The 15,000-nt window shown below is 40.7% G+C and overlaps 1 protein-coding gene across 1 annotated transcript in view; it reads left to right on the top strand.

The window, feature by feature from the left end:
• LOC137983197 (fibroblast growth factor receptor 2-like) overlaps positions 1-15,000 on the top strand; it is a 72,117-nt gene that overhangs the window by 40,058 nt on the left and 17,059 nt on the right. The window contains exon 5 of the mRNA XM_068830385.1: positions 10,917-11,162. Coding sequence (XP_068686486.1) covers positions 10,917-11,162 — 246 coding nt within the window. The remainder of the gene's footprint in view (positions 1-10,916; positions 11,163-15,000) is intronic.

Below are 15,000 nucleotides of genomic sequence, written 5' to 3'. Positions count from 1 at the left end.
TGTGCCAGTTCTTCGAGAAACGTGGCTATCCTGTCTCTGTGGTCAAAGCGGGCCATCATCGCGCCCAACAATTTGATCGACAGTCATCACTACAAACGTCACAAAAAGATAAGAATGACAGAATTCCATTCACCCTCACTTTCCATCCTCATAATCACGCAGTCAAAAGCATCATTCTTAGTAATTTTAAATTACTCCAAAATGATCCCGAGACTGGTAGAATCTTTTCGCAACCTCCACTTATTTCATTCAAACGCGACAAAAACGTAGGCAACTTTTTAGTTAGAAGCGCGCTCAAAACTAACGAGCAACCCGGCACTTTCAAATGCGCGCGCTCACGATGCAAGACTTGTCTTTTCATTGTTAACACTAGCAAGATATCGGGACCTAAGCGATCTGTTAAGATCACCGATCGTTTCACATGTACCTCCTCAAATGTCATTTATTGCATAACCTGTACGTTACGCAATAAATTATACATTGGTGAGACAGGTAGACGACTAGGTGACCGATTCCGCGAACACCTTCGCGATGTTGAGAAGAATGACAAGGATGCATCCAAGCCAGTCGCTCGCCATTTTAATCTGCCTAACCACTCCAAAAAACACATGGCTATCTGCGGCCTTTCCCTACATCTAGGTACGACGGAAAGCCGCAAGAATCTGGAACATAAATTCATCTTTCAAATCGGCACCCTTAATCCTCACGGTATTAACGAACGCTTTTCATTTAACTAATATATTCCTATTTTTCAGGTTGCCATGTTACCACCAATAGCGTAGCTCCTACTCTACTATAAAAACTACACGTAACCCATAATCCCTCGATTCGCTCTGACGAAGGGCTAACGCTCGAAACGTCAGCTTTTAGAATCTCTGTACGGTGGCCAATTTACATTATCAACTCCGTTGATAAACCAAATTTTTGTATACTACTTCCCCACCGACGCAGCACCACAGTTTCTTTAGAAACTACCCCTTCATTCTTTCGATTGGATTGGTCGGTAACGTTTTGAATTAGATACAGTTGCCTGTAACCTTTCTTTTTATCCCGGAAAACTGAATCTTTTAGGTAAATAGACAAGAAAACTATATAAGACCCCGTTTACACGGATCCGGACAAATTTGTGCATGGACAAAAACTTGCACGGTTCCACTCTGCGTTCACACGGGACCGGTGGAACTGGACGAAGTTTTGAACGGCTAAGTGTGCAAGTTTGGTACCTGAAAAAAGCGGGTCAACTTTTTGACCGGCACGGTTCCACCATGCGTACGGACTCGTGAAAACACCCGAACCGTGCAAGGTTTTGCACGGTTAGCGTGGTTAAGGCATGGAATCTAGTTATGTTTTTTGGTTGCTAAGCAAAAATGCTTCAAGGTCGCAATTTCTTACTTTCATTGAGTTACATTTCCCTCTGTTTAAAAGCAAATTTGACAAAAACCAAAAGCACGATACGTTTTAGTTTGTTTAGGATTCTGTCTTTGTTGACGCTTCCTGCCGCCTTGAGGGAATTTGCTCATGTCATTATCAGGGTACTTTTCCAAAAACCTTTTGGTTATGTCTTCGTACTTGCTCCTCACTGTCTCCCAGTCAACTCCTTTGCCTACTTTTCCGACTTTGTAGTCTAAAACTACATGCAACAAATTAAAGCATTTATGTATTTTCCCCCCTTATGTCTTCTCAAGGGAGATTATAAATTTTTGGGTTGCACCTCCCGCACTTGTTTACAGGGCGCTATTAATCACAAAACAACCAGTGGTCTGGAGTAAAATGGCTGAGGGCAAATACCCAAAACCGGTTTAATGTCAATCTCGAATTAAGTAACATGCACAATCTAAGGATTTGGACAAAACGATTCCGCCCTGTGAAGGTGAGGGCACAAAAACGCCAAAGCACCATGAACCAGAGCATGGTGCCGCCCCACCCAAGTGAAATGCAGCCCCAAACTACAACGAAGCAAAACGTAATTAAAAGAAAAGGAAAAAATCAGTTTTAAAAAGCCCTGAAGGAATTGATATTATCAGTCAGGAACAAAATGCATTGATTGCTCATTGCCCCACCCCACCGGTACAAACTCAAGTATTGCAATCTTACGATATTTCAAATTAATAGGCCATTCCCCATAGCATGTGACCCAAAGACAGCACCAAAACCCATTGCACCCGAGGCATCGGTGTAAAGGTTAAGTTTTGAAGAACTAAGCCAGGTGTCCTCCAAGACAAAGGACTTCCCATTAAAACTGGACAAGAAGGACAGCCACAGTTTTAGATCCTCCTTTACCTCTCTGTTAAGACGGATGTAATGGTGAGCAGATTGAATGCCCAAATTGAGATCAATGAGTCTTCGTAGAAAAGTTCGACCAGGGCGGATGACGGAACATGCAAAGTTTAAGAGGCCTGTTAGAGACTGAACCTCCTTGAGGGAAACCTGCTTACAAGACAGAAAATGTGAAATAAGCGACTTGCATTTTTCAATTTTATCGAGAGGCAACCGAGCCTCCAAAAGAACAGAGTCCAACTCGATGCCTGCAAAAGACATTGTGGTCGCTGGGCCACAAGTCTTCTCTGGTGCCATGGGGATACCAAGGTACTCACAAAGAGATAAAAATAACTTTAAGTGTTTTTGGCGTAATTCAGCTGAAGGAGCAACCAATAGAAAGTCATCCAGCAAGTGCAAAATAGTGCCTATTTTTAACTGATGACGGGCAACCCACTCCACTGCGCTTGAAAGCATCTCAAAGGTTAGACAGGAGGAAGAACAGCCCATAGGCATACAACGGTCGTAGTAATAGAAACCCCTCCAATGTATTCCTAGCAACCCATAATCGGCTGGGCGAATTGGGATTATTCTAAATGCATTTTTGATGTCTGTCTTAGCCAAAAAACAACCCTGGCCAGTCCCTTTTATTAGCTTAACAGAATCATATATAGTTGCATATCGAACACTTGCGTGCTCCGGAGATATGCCATCATTGACGGATGAACCTTTGGGAAAGGACAGATGATGAATAAGTCTAAACTCGCCAGGTTCTTTCTTTTAGTATCACACCCAGGGGGGAGATTCGAAAGGGAGACATTGGAGGAGATAGGAAAGGACCAGCAAGCGTATGGGCTTCTAACTCTTTCTTAACTTTAGCATCAACCATTAATGGATTTCCAAAGCTGACAACAAATTCTTAGCAGAGGACGAGACTCGTTCCCCTTCAAAATGCAAAGGAAATCCCCAAGTAAAACCTGATAATAAACATGCAACAGTGGAAGGGCTATACCCGTCAAGAAGGAAACCTAATCTATGAACTTTTACTGGAGTGGGTAGGCTGGGCAGAATGGGATTTGGCTGAGAGGGACTGGACACTGCCGGCTTGGAGTGAGTCACAAAAAATACATTTGGTCACTGAATGGTGCCCCTCGCACTTAAAGCAAAGATGCTTGAAGGCACATCCAGGAAAGCACTTACGGTTCTTATGAAACAGAAAACAATAACCCTTAGGAATGATATCTGCTCTAGACTTAGGAATAACTGTGGAATTACTTTGCGGGTTTCTATGCAAAACTAGTTGAGATTTCAACCACAACTCCTCATGGATCCTATCCCATGGGAGGGAAGACTCATGCGTCTGCCTCAAGAAGCGAAAATTCTCATCGTAGAATTTCCAGTTATGACCCCTCCCAGACAAATCTTGAACAATTTCCCCATATATTTCATGAGGGCGGGGGACTCATGAGGAAAACGTTCCGTGTAAACCCCTACAAACACATGAAAGCTGCTTAACGAAGCTTCTATGGAAGAGATTTTCTTCGGCTTAGATACAGGTTCGATGCAGAGGGAAGGGGATGGACCACCTTCGGTACTTTGAACTTTAATGTGGTATTGCTGTTCAAAAGTGGGATTGGTGTGGAGTGAGCCAAAGTCCACATACTCATGATTCCAAATCTTGGCACGTATCTTGTCAGATACTCGGGCGTCAACAGGCAGAGCAACTGAATTAATCAACTGACCTAGTACTTGAGGCTGTACACATGGTAATACTTGAGGTGGAAGTCCTGTTAATTCAGAAGAAACACCTCTCAAACTATCCTGGACAATGGTAGAGGCTAAGGTGACCTGAGGGGTCTGAGGAGCTGGGTCTGTGCTGCTTGGTGGACCAGCGGGGACCTTGTCAACCACAGGTGATGGTGCTGGCAGTTGAGATGTTGCCATCCTACGTGAAACCTACTCGATTCACCAATGTTTCCAGAAATTGTGGTGAAACCAAAGCATTGTGGTCGAGTGCCTCGACTGGAGAAGCTGTTGAAGATACATGAGCGGATGACGTCATCCTCCTGGAACGTTTATTTTGTGAGGACAAGGCTTTTGCGGCAGCAGAGCTTGCCTGTACACTGGCTCGGGGACTGACCCGTTTTCCTGATGCCTGGGGGACTTCGGTCGTCGAGCGAGCACTTTTGGCATGGTGAAACTGAAACAAACAAGAAAAAACTTGGCAGAAACTAAATTACGTTGCTCACAGCACAGTAAGTGAAAAAGGTGAGCACACAAGACTAAAATTAAATTAATTAATTAATTAATTGGCAGGCACAGACATGTCTAGACAAAGTTGCCGACGAGTTGTCAGGCCTTCAAACTGCCAGAGAGAGGCTAGGATAACTACATATCTCTAGCAATAATCAAAGGTAGCATAACTACATATGCCAAACCTTCGGCGAGGAACGGCAACCCTGAGATTACAGCCTCGGAGTGCGTTAGAGGCTAGGATAACTGCATATCACTACGATAAGCAGAACCAGCATAACTACGTATGCCAAAGCCTCAGAGAGGAACGACCCTGAGATTACAGCCGACGAGTTAAAGAGAGGCTGGGATAACTACATATCACTAGCAATAAGCAGAGCCAGCATAACTGCATATGCCAAAGCCTCAGAGAGGAACGACCCTGAGATTACAGCCTCGGAGTGCGAGAGAGGCTAGTATAACTACATATCACTAGCAATAAGCGGAGCCAGCATAACTACAAATGCCAAAGCCTCAGAGAGGAACGACCCTGAGATTACAGCCGAAGAGTTAAAGAAAGGCTGGGATAACTACATATCACTAGCAATACTCAGAGCCAGTGTAACTGCATGTACATATGGCTGCCTTACCCTCAGAGGAACAAAGACCCTAAGATTGTAGCCTCAGATCTGGTTGGGGTCATGGTAGCTACAAATTGCCAGCCGTCATTAACGCTAGCACGTATATGTATGCCCAGCTAAAACAACAACCTAACCTTAAGGCATTAAAGGCGAACTAGAATCGGGGAAGGAACCACATCCATTTGTTATTACAGCTAAGACAAGGCGTCCAAATTTGCCAGGGAGGGAACATATACAAGTTGGCAAAACAAAGGGCCTCCGTTGAATAGAGGTTACACAAATAATGATAGGATAAAACGCGTGCAATTAAGTGAGCATAAACATAAAGGGAAGACAAAAACTCGGATCAACTGTCCTTAAGTAGCCGCGTGGCTTTGAGAACAGCGCCACGATAGCTGCGGTAAAGAAAATACTGTCCCAAGGGGTTTACATGAACACCACCTGGCTTAAAGAGATCCTTAAAGCGGCTATTAAACTTATCATGAGACCAACAAAAAACATTATGGTAATGGTCTAGGACAACGCTAACGTACTGGTTTAAAATTGTAGCTTGCTGAACAAAAAATGTGGCATGTGGAAATGAAATGCCACGTGGGATCACAAGACAAACTCCGATCACACGAACGGAATAATCGTTCAACAATAAAGAAACGAGATCATCAATGGCAGAACCAACCACATCTGGAGGATATCCGGAGCGAGATCCCTGACCACGTGAAGGTCCTTCTCCATTAAAGCGCGAACCGTTCCACCGCCAACTCCATGCTAACAAACCGACGCTGTGCCCAGAAGCTTAAAGTCGCGACTGGCTCGGGGATCAAAACCCGCTCACAAATCGCGCTGAAGCCTCTTCACAAAGGAATGACCCAAAATAAGAGCGGTAGGAACAGAACTAGCGCCTGCCATGGTATGAAATTTCAAGAATATCACCGAGGAACTCGGACTGTGATGTAAATATAAAGCAAATACCGCGCGCGGGCAAAACAAGATGAGCAAACGTGGCAAGGATATGCTAGGAGTTGGCGTAGAACTATCTCGTCCAGCGATGATCAACGAATGAATGAATACCTCGTGGCGGAGCCGAGCTAACTCGTGATACAGTAGAAAGAGGGGGGTCGACGTAATGAAAATATAACACCTCCAACGCTAGGCCCGCTACGTGACTTGCTTGATTACATAACCATCGTCACGGCGCAACAAACTGCGCGTGTGACTAAAAACTTGCTTGTAGCTGAAGTAACAGAATAGGATTAATAGCAACCCCGGGGAAAAACATGAAAGTCCTATTCGCAAGCAAATATTTTCTTTATTTTATCTGTCCAAATAAAGTTTTTATCTGCCGCCATGTTTGATTTGCCGCGTACTTCACCTAGCTACAACGTGATTGGCTAAAAGCATTAGCTTAACCAATCACAGCAGAGAAAAGCCATTCAAATGCCGTTTCAAAATTTGCACGGACCCGTGTAAACACCATTGCGATCTGTAACAGAATTTGTACTGTTCCATGTAAACAGGAGGTCCAGGTACAAAATTCGTCCGAGCAAAAATTTGTCCGGACCCGTGTAAACGTTGCCTAAGAAAATTAAACACTCCAAACGGTCCGTTTTTTTGTACTTTGCTTACAGCTACCTCCGCTACCTTAAGAACCTTTTCACTAAAACCAGTTGCTTATAATTAGGACCAATTTCTTTCTCATTTTTCCTTGTCGAATTATGTGTGAGTATGTGTGAGGCAACTAATTTCTGCACTATTGCAACAGAGGACGTTTTCCGTGTTTCCATAGCCTCATCTAAACACGAGGGGGAGTTGAGAGAATTCAAGACGGCTATGCAAACCCGGGAGGCAGTCGAGGGTTTGCATAACTGTCGAGAATACTCCCAACTCCCTCGAGTGTTTAGATGAGGCTATGGAAACACGGAAAACGTCCTCTGTTGCAATAGTGCAGAAATTAGGCTATGAAAACACGGAAAAAGTCCTCTATTGCTTTTATAAAATATTTCTCAAAGATAATTCAATAAATCAAGAAAAATGCTATTTTATTCTTTTACTTTTTGATTGAAACAGGTTTTCTTGTCACACGCTCATATTTCCTACCAACCATTGTTTCCATACTCTCATCTAAACACAGCTATTCACCAATGAGAGTGCGCGTACTATCCTAAATGTTTTTATAATTTGCTTTATTAATGTGATAAAACTAGCCATAAAAGTTTGCGTTCAAAGTAAAACTTAATGAAAGCTTGGAAAACTATAATTATTATGCCTACTACACGAGACAATAGCCTCCCACGGAGACACTCTTAGGGCATCGTCACCGCCGGTTCCTGCCCCACGAGCGTCTGCTGAAAAAAGCCGGAATTTACGTAGACCAATTACAACTGACTTCCAGATTCTGGAATTGAACTTTGGGCCCTGAGAACGTTTGCGTACGGTCAGTGCAAGAAAATGGGCTTCGTGTGTTGGGCATTTAAAATTGCTGACTTAAATTCTTATCAACGAAAAACTGGATAAATTTCATGCTTTGGCTTAAATGTTTGCGGCTCTTCACAAAATGAGTACGGTAGAATTCGTATGTTTGAAACATTTTGCTCGTTTCAAACCTATTTGTGGCGTTCGCTTGCGATTGATATCATATTTACATTTCTTTCCTCTCTATCTTATTGGAGTAGTTTCGTTCGAATAACCCATTTCTTGTAATAGTCCTTCTGTTGAAGTAATTTGAGGTTTGCCTTATTTTTCAAATCGAAGAAACCCTGAGTTCGAACGATCGGTTCGCAACAAAAAAACATGAAATCAATTTTTGGAGAAGATCATCGCCAAAAGCAGCCTGAAAATCTCCAGCTTAAACGTAATGAATTTTTTTTTGAAGCTTCTTTTCGCAACTGCCCTAGTTGCGTTTATTGTGCTTGAAGGTAATGGTTCTCGTGCAGTTCAAATACACTCGCAATACTTTAATATTTTTCTACGTATTTATATATTTCCACGGCGCTATTTTAGATGAAATGACACCATGCCCTTGCTAAGCATTCGCAATTTGACCCGCGAGAGTGCCAATGCATACCCCACCGAGCAATTAATGTTTTAGAGGAATATTTTGGAAAGGCATCCTTCTTTTCAGGATTTATCCAAATAAGAAGATAACGCATTGACGCTCCCACGGGAGCAATCTACACAGCGCCGATTGGTTCCTATGTAACCCCTACTTGATTTCCAGATGAGTTTCTTAACAAAGGGAAAGGAATGTGTAGCTCGTTTCAACAGACACTCGTGCGTGAGAGGCTAACGAGACAAATTTTCTCGTTCGAGGGATTGAAAACACGAGCCATGTAAATTGTAATTGACCCTTCCATTTTCGCCGAAACGGCACCTTGAACTTGGGCTGCCTGTGCATAATCTCGACCCTAAACCGACATCAAGTTTCCTATTGTATTTCTCATGTTTTCCTGCTTTTGCCATTTAATAACAGGTTAGTGGAATTGTATTGATGTAGCTTTGTCAAGAAATTTCATACACTTCTTAGCTGTAATAAGATGTGAGGCCATGAAACCTTAAACGAGCCGCAAAGTCTTCAAAATCCGTGCGGTTTTTATCAGTGTTTCTTCGGGTAAGGGAATGACTTACTTAAAAGGAAAGTACGGTCTAGAAAAAGGTTCTCTGAATCGAAATTCCTTCACCTTTATTGTTATACTTGACCACTCATTTGGACTAAATGTGTTTAAATAGCCAACAATAACGCTTCAAAAATAGGCAATTTAAATTGAAATCCGCCATCTTTGTTTTTGTGTATGCAAACCAGGCTATGACGAAGCAATAGTCAAGGATTTCTCCGGGTGACAAAATGTACTTGATTTAAAGAAAAAAACACAGGCGAGGAGAGCAATACTTTGCAGAATTGAATCGTACTCCAGAGGCTAAATTACATTGATATTGGCTCCACCTCTTAACAGATTTACCTCGAGGTCGTTAAACAGGGTTTTATATGTGAGTTATATTCAGGAGTTTTACAAAGCGAAAGAGAGCTTTTGCAGTGCTATCCCGCGCTCATTGCTGTGAAATAAATTTCTGGAAATCAAGTTTAATCTGTCTACCGTGGCTTTCTACGAGATTCCTGTTACAACTTCAAAACAAACGATCGATTTATACATTTCCATCAAATGGTAAGAGTAAATCGTTTCAGTAGTTTCTATACAGCTAACAAAATTTAACCACATTTCAAGTTATGTTTATTAGCACATAACAGTGAAAGTCGTCTATATATGGCTTGATTCAGTTTCTTCGCTTCAATACAATGATATTTTGGACCAGTTGACTGAGGTTTCCCTATGTAGCGAATGTCACCAAGACCAATATTCATATACCTGAAGATCCCCCTTGAAGTCCTCCTTGGTAAAATGACAGACCCCAACAGACAATATAACAGTCGGGTTTCCACGTTTGAGAAATCCATCCACGATTTATTTTCGCCGGCCAACTTTTCTTTAAATTTTAATTTTCCAGTGAAATATGTGTCCTCAAGTCTAGGCATCTGTCTATTTCATCCCCCTCGAAAGCGTACACCCCAAAAGCGGTATACGTGTATTGAGCAACATCTGAAAGTTTCGTTGGCTCATTCTAAATTAAACGCTTACCCGTGTGAAAGCAAACAAATACGTTTGCTAAAGCATCGAAGACCACTTATGTCCAGAAATGCGCCTTGAAGACGGCTGTCGCTGAAGGAAGAAAGTGAAAATGGTACGCTTGTCGAATATTTCTTTGTCGCATGTTCAAGGTTTTTGTACTGTTTACATTTGCTCTGGCTGATACAGTTGCCGTCTAATCGATCCTAGCTTTCACTTTTTCTTTACTTCTTCATCAGCTTCCCTTACTCTCTCGTACTTGGCAGTCCATTCTGCGTCGGCTATAGTTTCATTGTCAAATGTAGCGGCCTCTTCGTCTTCGCTCGACTCGCTCATCGACAGAGATGCATAGCTTTCTTGTTTAATCTCGTATTCTGGAGACGAACTTAGCTCACACTAATCTTAATTCACGTTACTAATTATAAACTCTAATTCTTCTTCGCTTGAAGACATTTGCTGTTCTGGAGAAACTTTCCCTCTTAAAAACTATTCAGATGATTCATTTACTCCTTTAATTTAAACCAGTTGAAGTATTTTTTCAGTTCTTTTTCTTTTGTATTCACTTAGATTCAAGCTATTAATGCGGCACATCAATTAACTTGTTCACTCTCCTGTTTAGATGGGACAAGATCCTTCACTTGGTATGAACCACCCCCGTTAGAGACGACTGCGGATCCAAGGGTTATTCGAACCATAGATATTAACTGACCTGACCAATGCATCAGCCAACAATCCTATCCAGTCAGTGGGTGTTTATATAGGCGTTACTAGGATTTTGAGCATCGTACCGGTATTTAATATAGCTCGGGTAGTACTGGGTTTTGAAGATAGATCGGTTTAACTTCACTTGGATCAATTCACAGCGATTAATACTAATCATCTTCAAAGTAACCATGGATGTCGAAGAAGATGTTGCTTGTCAGTTTGACACGTTAGGATGAGGGTCCTCGAAATCATGGAAACGGACATTTCGAGTGACCGTTGTTGGTAAGATTTAAGAACTGAAAAGTTTGGAAATCATTATAACCCTTGCAGCAGATAAAATTTTATTAGCATCGTTGTAGCTTTGGGTAAAAAATGTATTCTTTGGTTCGATGGTTACAAATGAATAAAGTTAAAGCTAATTTCTGTAAACAAAGAAAATATGTAGTTATTATTTTGATTATTTTAGTTCCCGCCAAGATCACTGAAATTTCTGCAAATCAAACTGTTACTGAGGGATATGCTGAGCTAAATCTAAATTGTTCAGCAACTGGTGACCCAGTACCAAACATCACGTGGACAAGACTCTTTGACAGCAGTGTTGTCACAATGCCACTGATGAACATCAGGAGGCAGGATGGAGGAGGATACAGATGTACTGCTAATAATGGCGCAGGATGGCCTGCTTTTAAAGATGTTTACATCAATGTTCAGTGTGAGTACTATTTTTATCTCTTTACAAATTTAGCGCAAATACGATTATAACTAGTGTTATAGATTTAGCCAAGCCTAAAGCTAAAAGCGGACCTCCCGGGTTATTCTTACTGGCTGTGGGGTTAGTGAAAAAAACAGGGTTTTGGAATTGCCCGCGTTTTTGGTCACAGCTTAATTAAATCATTTTCTTCGCTTTCCTCTATAGAAAAAATCATGGCCTAACTACAAAATTCCGGGGGAAATTTCATGCGAAAAACCGATATCTCGTGAATCTTTTTATCTGAGATTTAGTAAAAGTTAAGAAAATAAAGTTAAAATTAAATCTAAGAACTAATTTGTTGATAAATACTATCATAATATTACAACCTAATAATTATTTAATAACTAACTACATTGATGAACAGCAAGAACAACGCATGCATCGGTCGTCCAACAGAGAGCTAACTTCAAACTTTCGAATAGTGCTTCTTTGAAAGTTGTTCAAGGTTTTTGCAGATCTGACATTTTTAGGCAGTTTTCTCCATAGTTTTAGTCCAAAGTAGCGCAGAGAACGTTGACCATATGTTACTGTATTATATCAAGGAACACTAAAGTCAGTTTGTCTTAAAGAATAAGAGGTGCTATGAGTATTAAAAAATATTGCTAATATAAGCTGGACATAATTTGTGTGTGACTTTATACATAAGGGTGCATACACCTTGCAGGCGTCTGTTCTTTAGTGTTAGTAGCTCAGCCCTCTTGAGTAGTTCTGAGTAGGTTGCGTGGTGATCTTTGTACACAGCCCTTAAGCCTCCCTCTTGGAGTCTTTCTATCCTTCGCGAATCACTGGCTGTACAAAAGTGCCAAACTAATAGACAATACGTTAAGTAGGATAGAATCGTTGTTTTGAACAGTACTAGTTTGGCACTAATGGCAATTAGATTTCTTAGTCGCATAAGCGCTCCTATCCCTTGGCTGGCCTTCTTACACACTGAGCTGATGTGAACAGTGAAGTTAATTAAGTTTCGAGTCTAAGGTAACACCTAAGTGTTCAACCTTTGCTACTGTTTTTATTTCCTCATTGTTCACACAGAATCGTTTTTGTCTTCACTGTCACCAATGTTCATAGAAGGATACTTTTTAAGATTCCCAGCTAGAAGATTGGAGGCGTACCAGTTAGTAGCATTGATCGCAGTTTCTCTAAGCTCCAAGGTAACACTAGATTGTGTTTATAACACAAGGGCAAAATTTTCGTGTCACTGTCGAGGCACATCGAAAAACAGCTACATCGTAGGCAAACAGAGCAAAAAAACACTTTTTCGCTCGCATTTTAGAGCAAAACAAACAAATAAACGGTTTCTTCATGTCTAAAAAGAGTACAGATGATTGTTCAGCTGTAAAACGTGAAGGAGGTATTATTTACGCAAAGATTCCCCAGGAAAATTTCATCGGCATAGACACAAGCATGACAGAAAGAAATCAACAATGTGCGTAACATAACAAAGGAAAGCAGAAATGCAAGGTAATGGTTATAATTGCACAATCCAATCTGTGTAAACCGTTGTGTTACTCGCAGAACTAGGAATATTGGCCCAATGTCGTACCGATCGATAGACTGAGCCAATATTCCCCAGTACGGTCCCGTGCAAGCCAGGTTACTAAGGTTCGTTTTATTATAGGGCATCGTTTGTTTGAGCGATTGGACACTTCTCCACTTGGTTAATGTTCGTATTTTTCGTCTATGATCAGATCAGCGAACTTTGAACGGTATCCTTTTTGCATGTAAAACTAAATTCCGCTTGCTATAATCGTACTGTTGTAATGTAAAAATTAAATTCCACTTTTGCAAAACTTTTTTGTGCTACGCTCAACTTGAATCTCGAGAGAAAAAATATGGAAACGGACCGTTTCCATGGTGATGGTCCGCACTACAAAATCCCGACCAAAAACCAGCCAATCATAGTGCTCCATTTAGCCTGAGAATTGCTTGCCACGTAATAAATACCTCTTTCTAATGAAGCTCGAGGTCCTTTCTGTAAGTCGCGGACCGAGTTTTTGTCCGATGATTAATGCGTCCATAAATCAACGGGTATGAACGATAAGTACCGTACGGACCCAGGAAACAAGGTTAGTAAGATATCATATGTCCGAGGTAATAAGGCCTGCGGGAAAGGAAACATGTTGAAGTCAAGCGGAACGTTCAGCTGCCACAAATGATGGGCTTACGTGAAAGTCCGAAAAGCAAATAATTTTATTGGCCTTTTAAAATAATGGCGTGCAAGATTCAAACCGTTTCACAAGTTTATTTCACATAAATGACATGAAAAACATACAAGAAAATGTTGCCTTAAAATTTCAAATTTGGCGGGCCGCTAAGAATACGGTCCGCTAAATTTGAAATGAAAAGATATAATAATTTCTGGTTATTTAATAATTTGCTATGGAATGGGGGTGAATATTTCGCGAGCGATTTATGGTATTTGTATATAACTGGCTTTTAGGCGAGTTATATACAAAATGACAAATTTCAAGTGAAATTTTCATCCGTATTCCATAGAAAACCATTTAATAACCATATCATCATATAAATATTACACTTTCAGCCAAAAATTACTCTTACAAGGACAATGAACCCGTTTTCTCAACAAAGGCGCTGGCTGTTTTCTATTCCTTCCTTAGCTAATTTTATATTCAAAATGTGTTGGACTTTATAAGCTGAATTCAAATATCAGCGATCTGATTGGGCAGTACGTTTTATGTAATACCGCTTTGTCTTTATGGTAAATCCAAGATCGCTAGAAGTACCGCTCTGTCACAGGGAATGCTTAGCTCTGATTAGCTAATGTGTAATCTCTATAAGATAAAAGAAATTAATGTATGGAATAAGCCAGTGCGGAGTTTCAAAAACGCGCGCACGTGTACTGGCTTATATAACTGTACTTTTCTGATAGTCTGCGGGCAGTCTGCAAATGAACTCTTGATTGTTCACAATCAACTCCCTGAAATAGTCCAGTTGGTTAAAGTTCCCAAAAATTAACTATGGCCAAAATGTTGCATAATTGTCCAGGAACCAGCACAATGTTATAACAATAATTAACGAAACTGATTGATTGATTGATTGATTTATTCACACAATTCACACAATTTTCACACAATTTACACAACCCGCGTATAGCATTAGCTAATCTTGGCGAGTATTAGTAATAAATAAACATTAAATAAAAGTTGAGGGATTACAATATTAGTCTACAATATTACTACAGTATAGGATTACGACATTAGTTATAAGGTACAATAATTGTTGGTATTAATGTTAATAGTATAGTACAGGATTATGATATGCAGTTGTAAGCTAAAATATATTATAATATGCAGTTTCGGGGGGTAGACAGTTCCACAATCTCGCACCAAACGCAGAAAAGGATATAAGCTTCACACCCAATCTAGATTCCTGAATATGAAATGTCCTTGCCGAATAGAAACGTGTATTATGTGCATGGACATCAGATGAATGAATAAAAAGCTGACGAATATTCTTAGGTGTTGAATTAGTAAAAAACATCAAGCATTTTGGAAACCGTTTCGAAGTAAAGCATATCAACAAGAAGAATGGTCGAAGCAATAAAAAGAGGGATGGCACGAGATCTTTATTGGAAAAGAAAATAAGATGGAGTGCACTTTTTTGCAAGGTAAGGATCTTCTTTAAATCACGCTGAGCTGCCTGCCCACAGACAAGTATACCGTAGAGCGTGTAGGGAAATATCAAGGAGCGGTAGATTTATAGGTACATGATGTCTTAGCCTTGCGAGTATACCAGCTATTTTGCTAATCTTTGAAGCAATATAATCAATTTGAGGTCT

This window comes from Montipora foliosa, chromosome 13 (assembly GCF_036669935.1).
Source record: "Montipora foliosa isolate CH-2021 chromosome 13, ASM3666993v2, whole genome shotgun sequence".
Lineage (NCBI taxonomy): Eukaryota > Metazoa > Cnidaria > Anthozoa > Scleractinia > Acroporidae > Montipora > Montipora foliosa.
The sequence above is the reverse complement of the archived record's forward strand: the minus strand, read 5'-3'. Positions and strand labels throughout refer to the sequence as shown.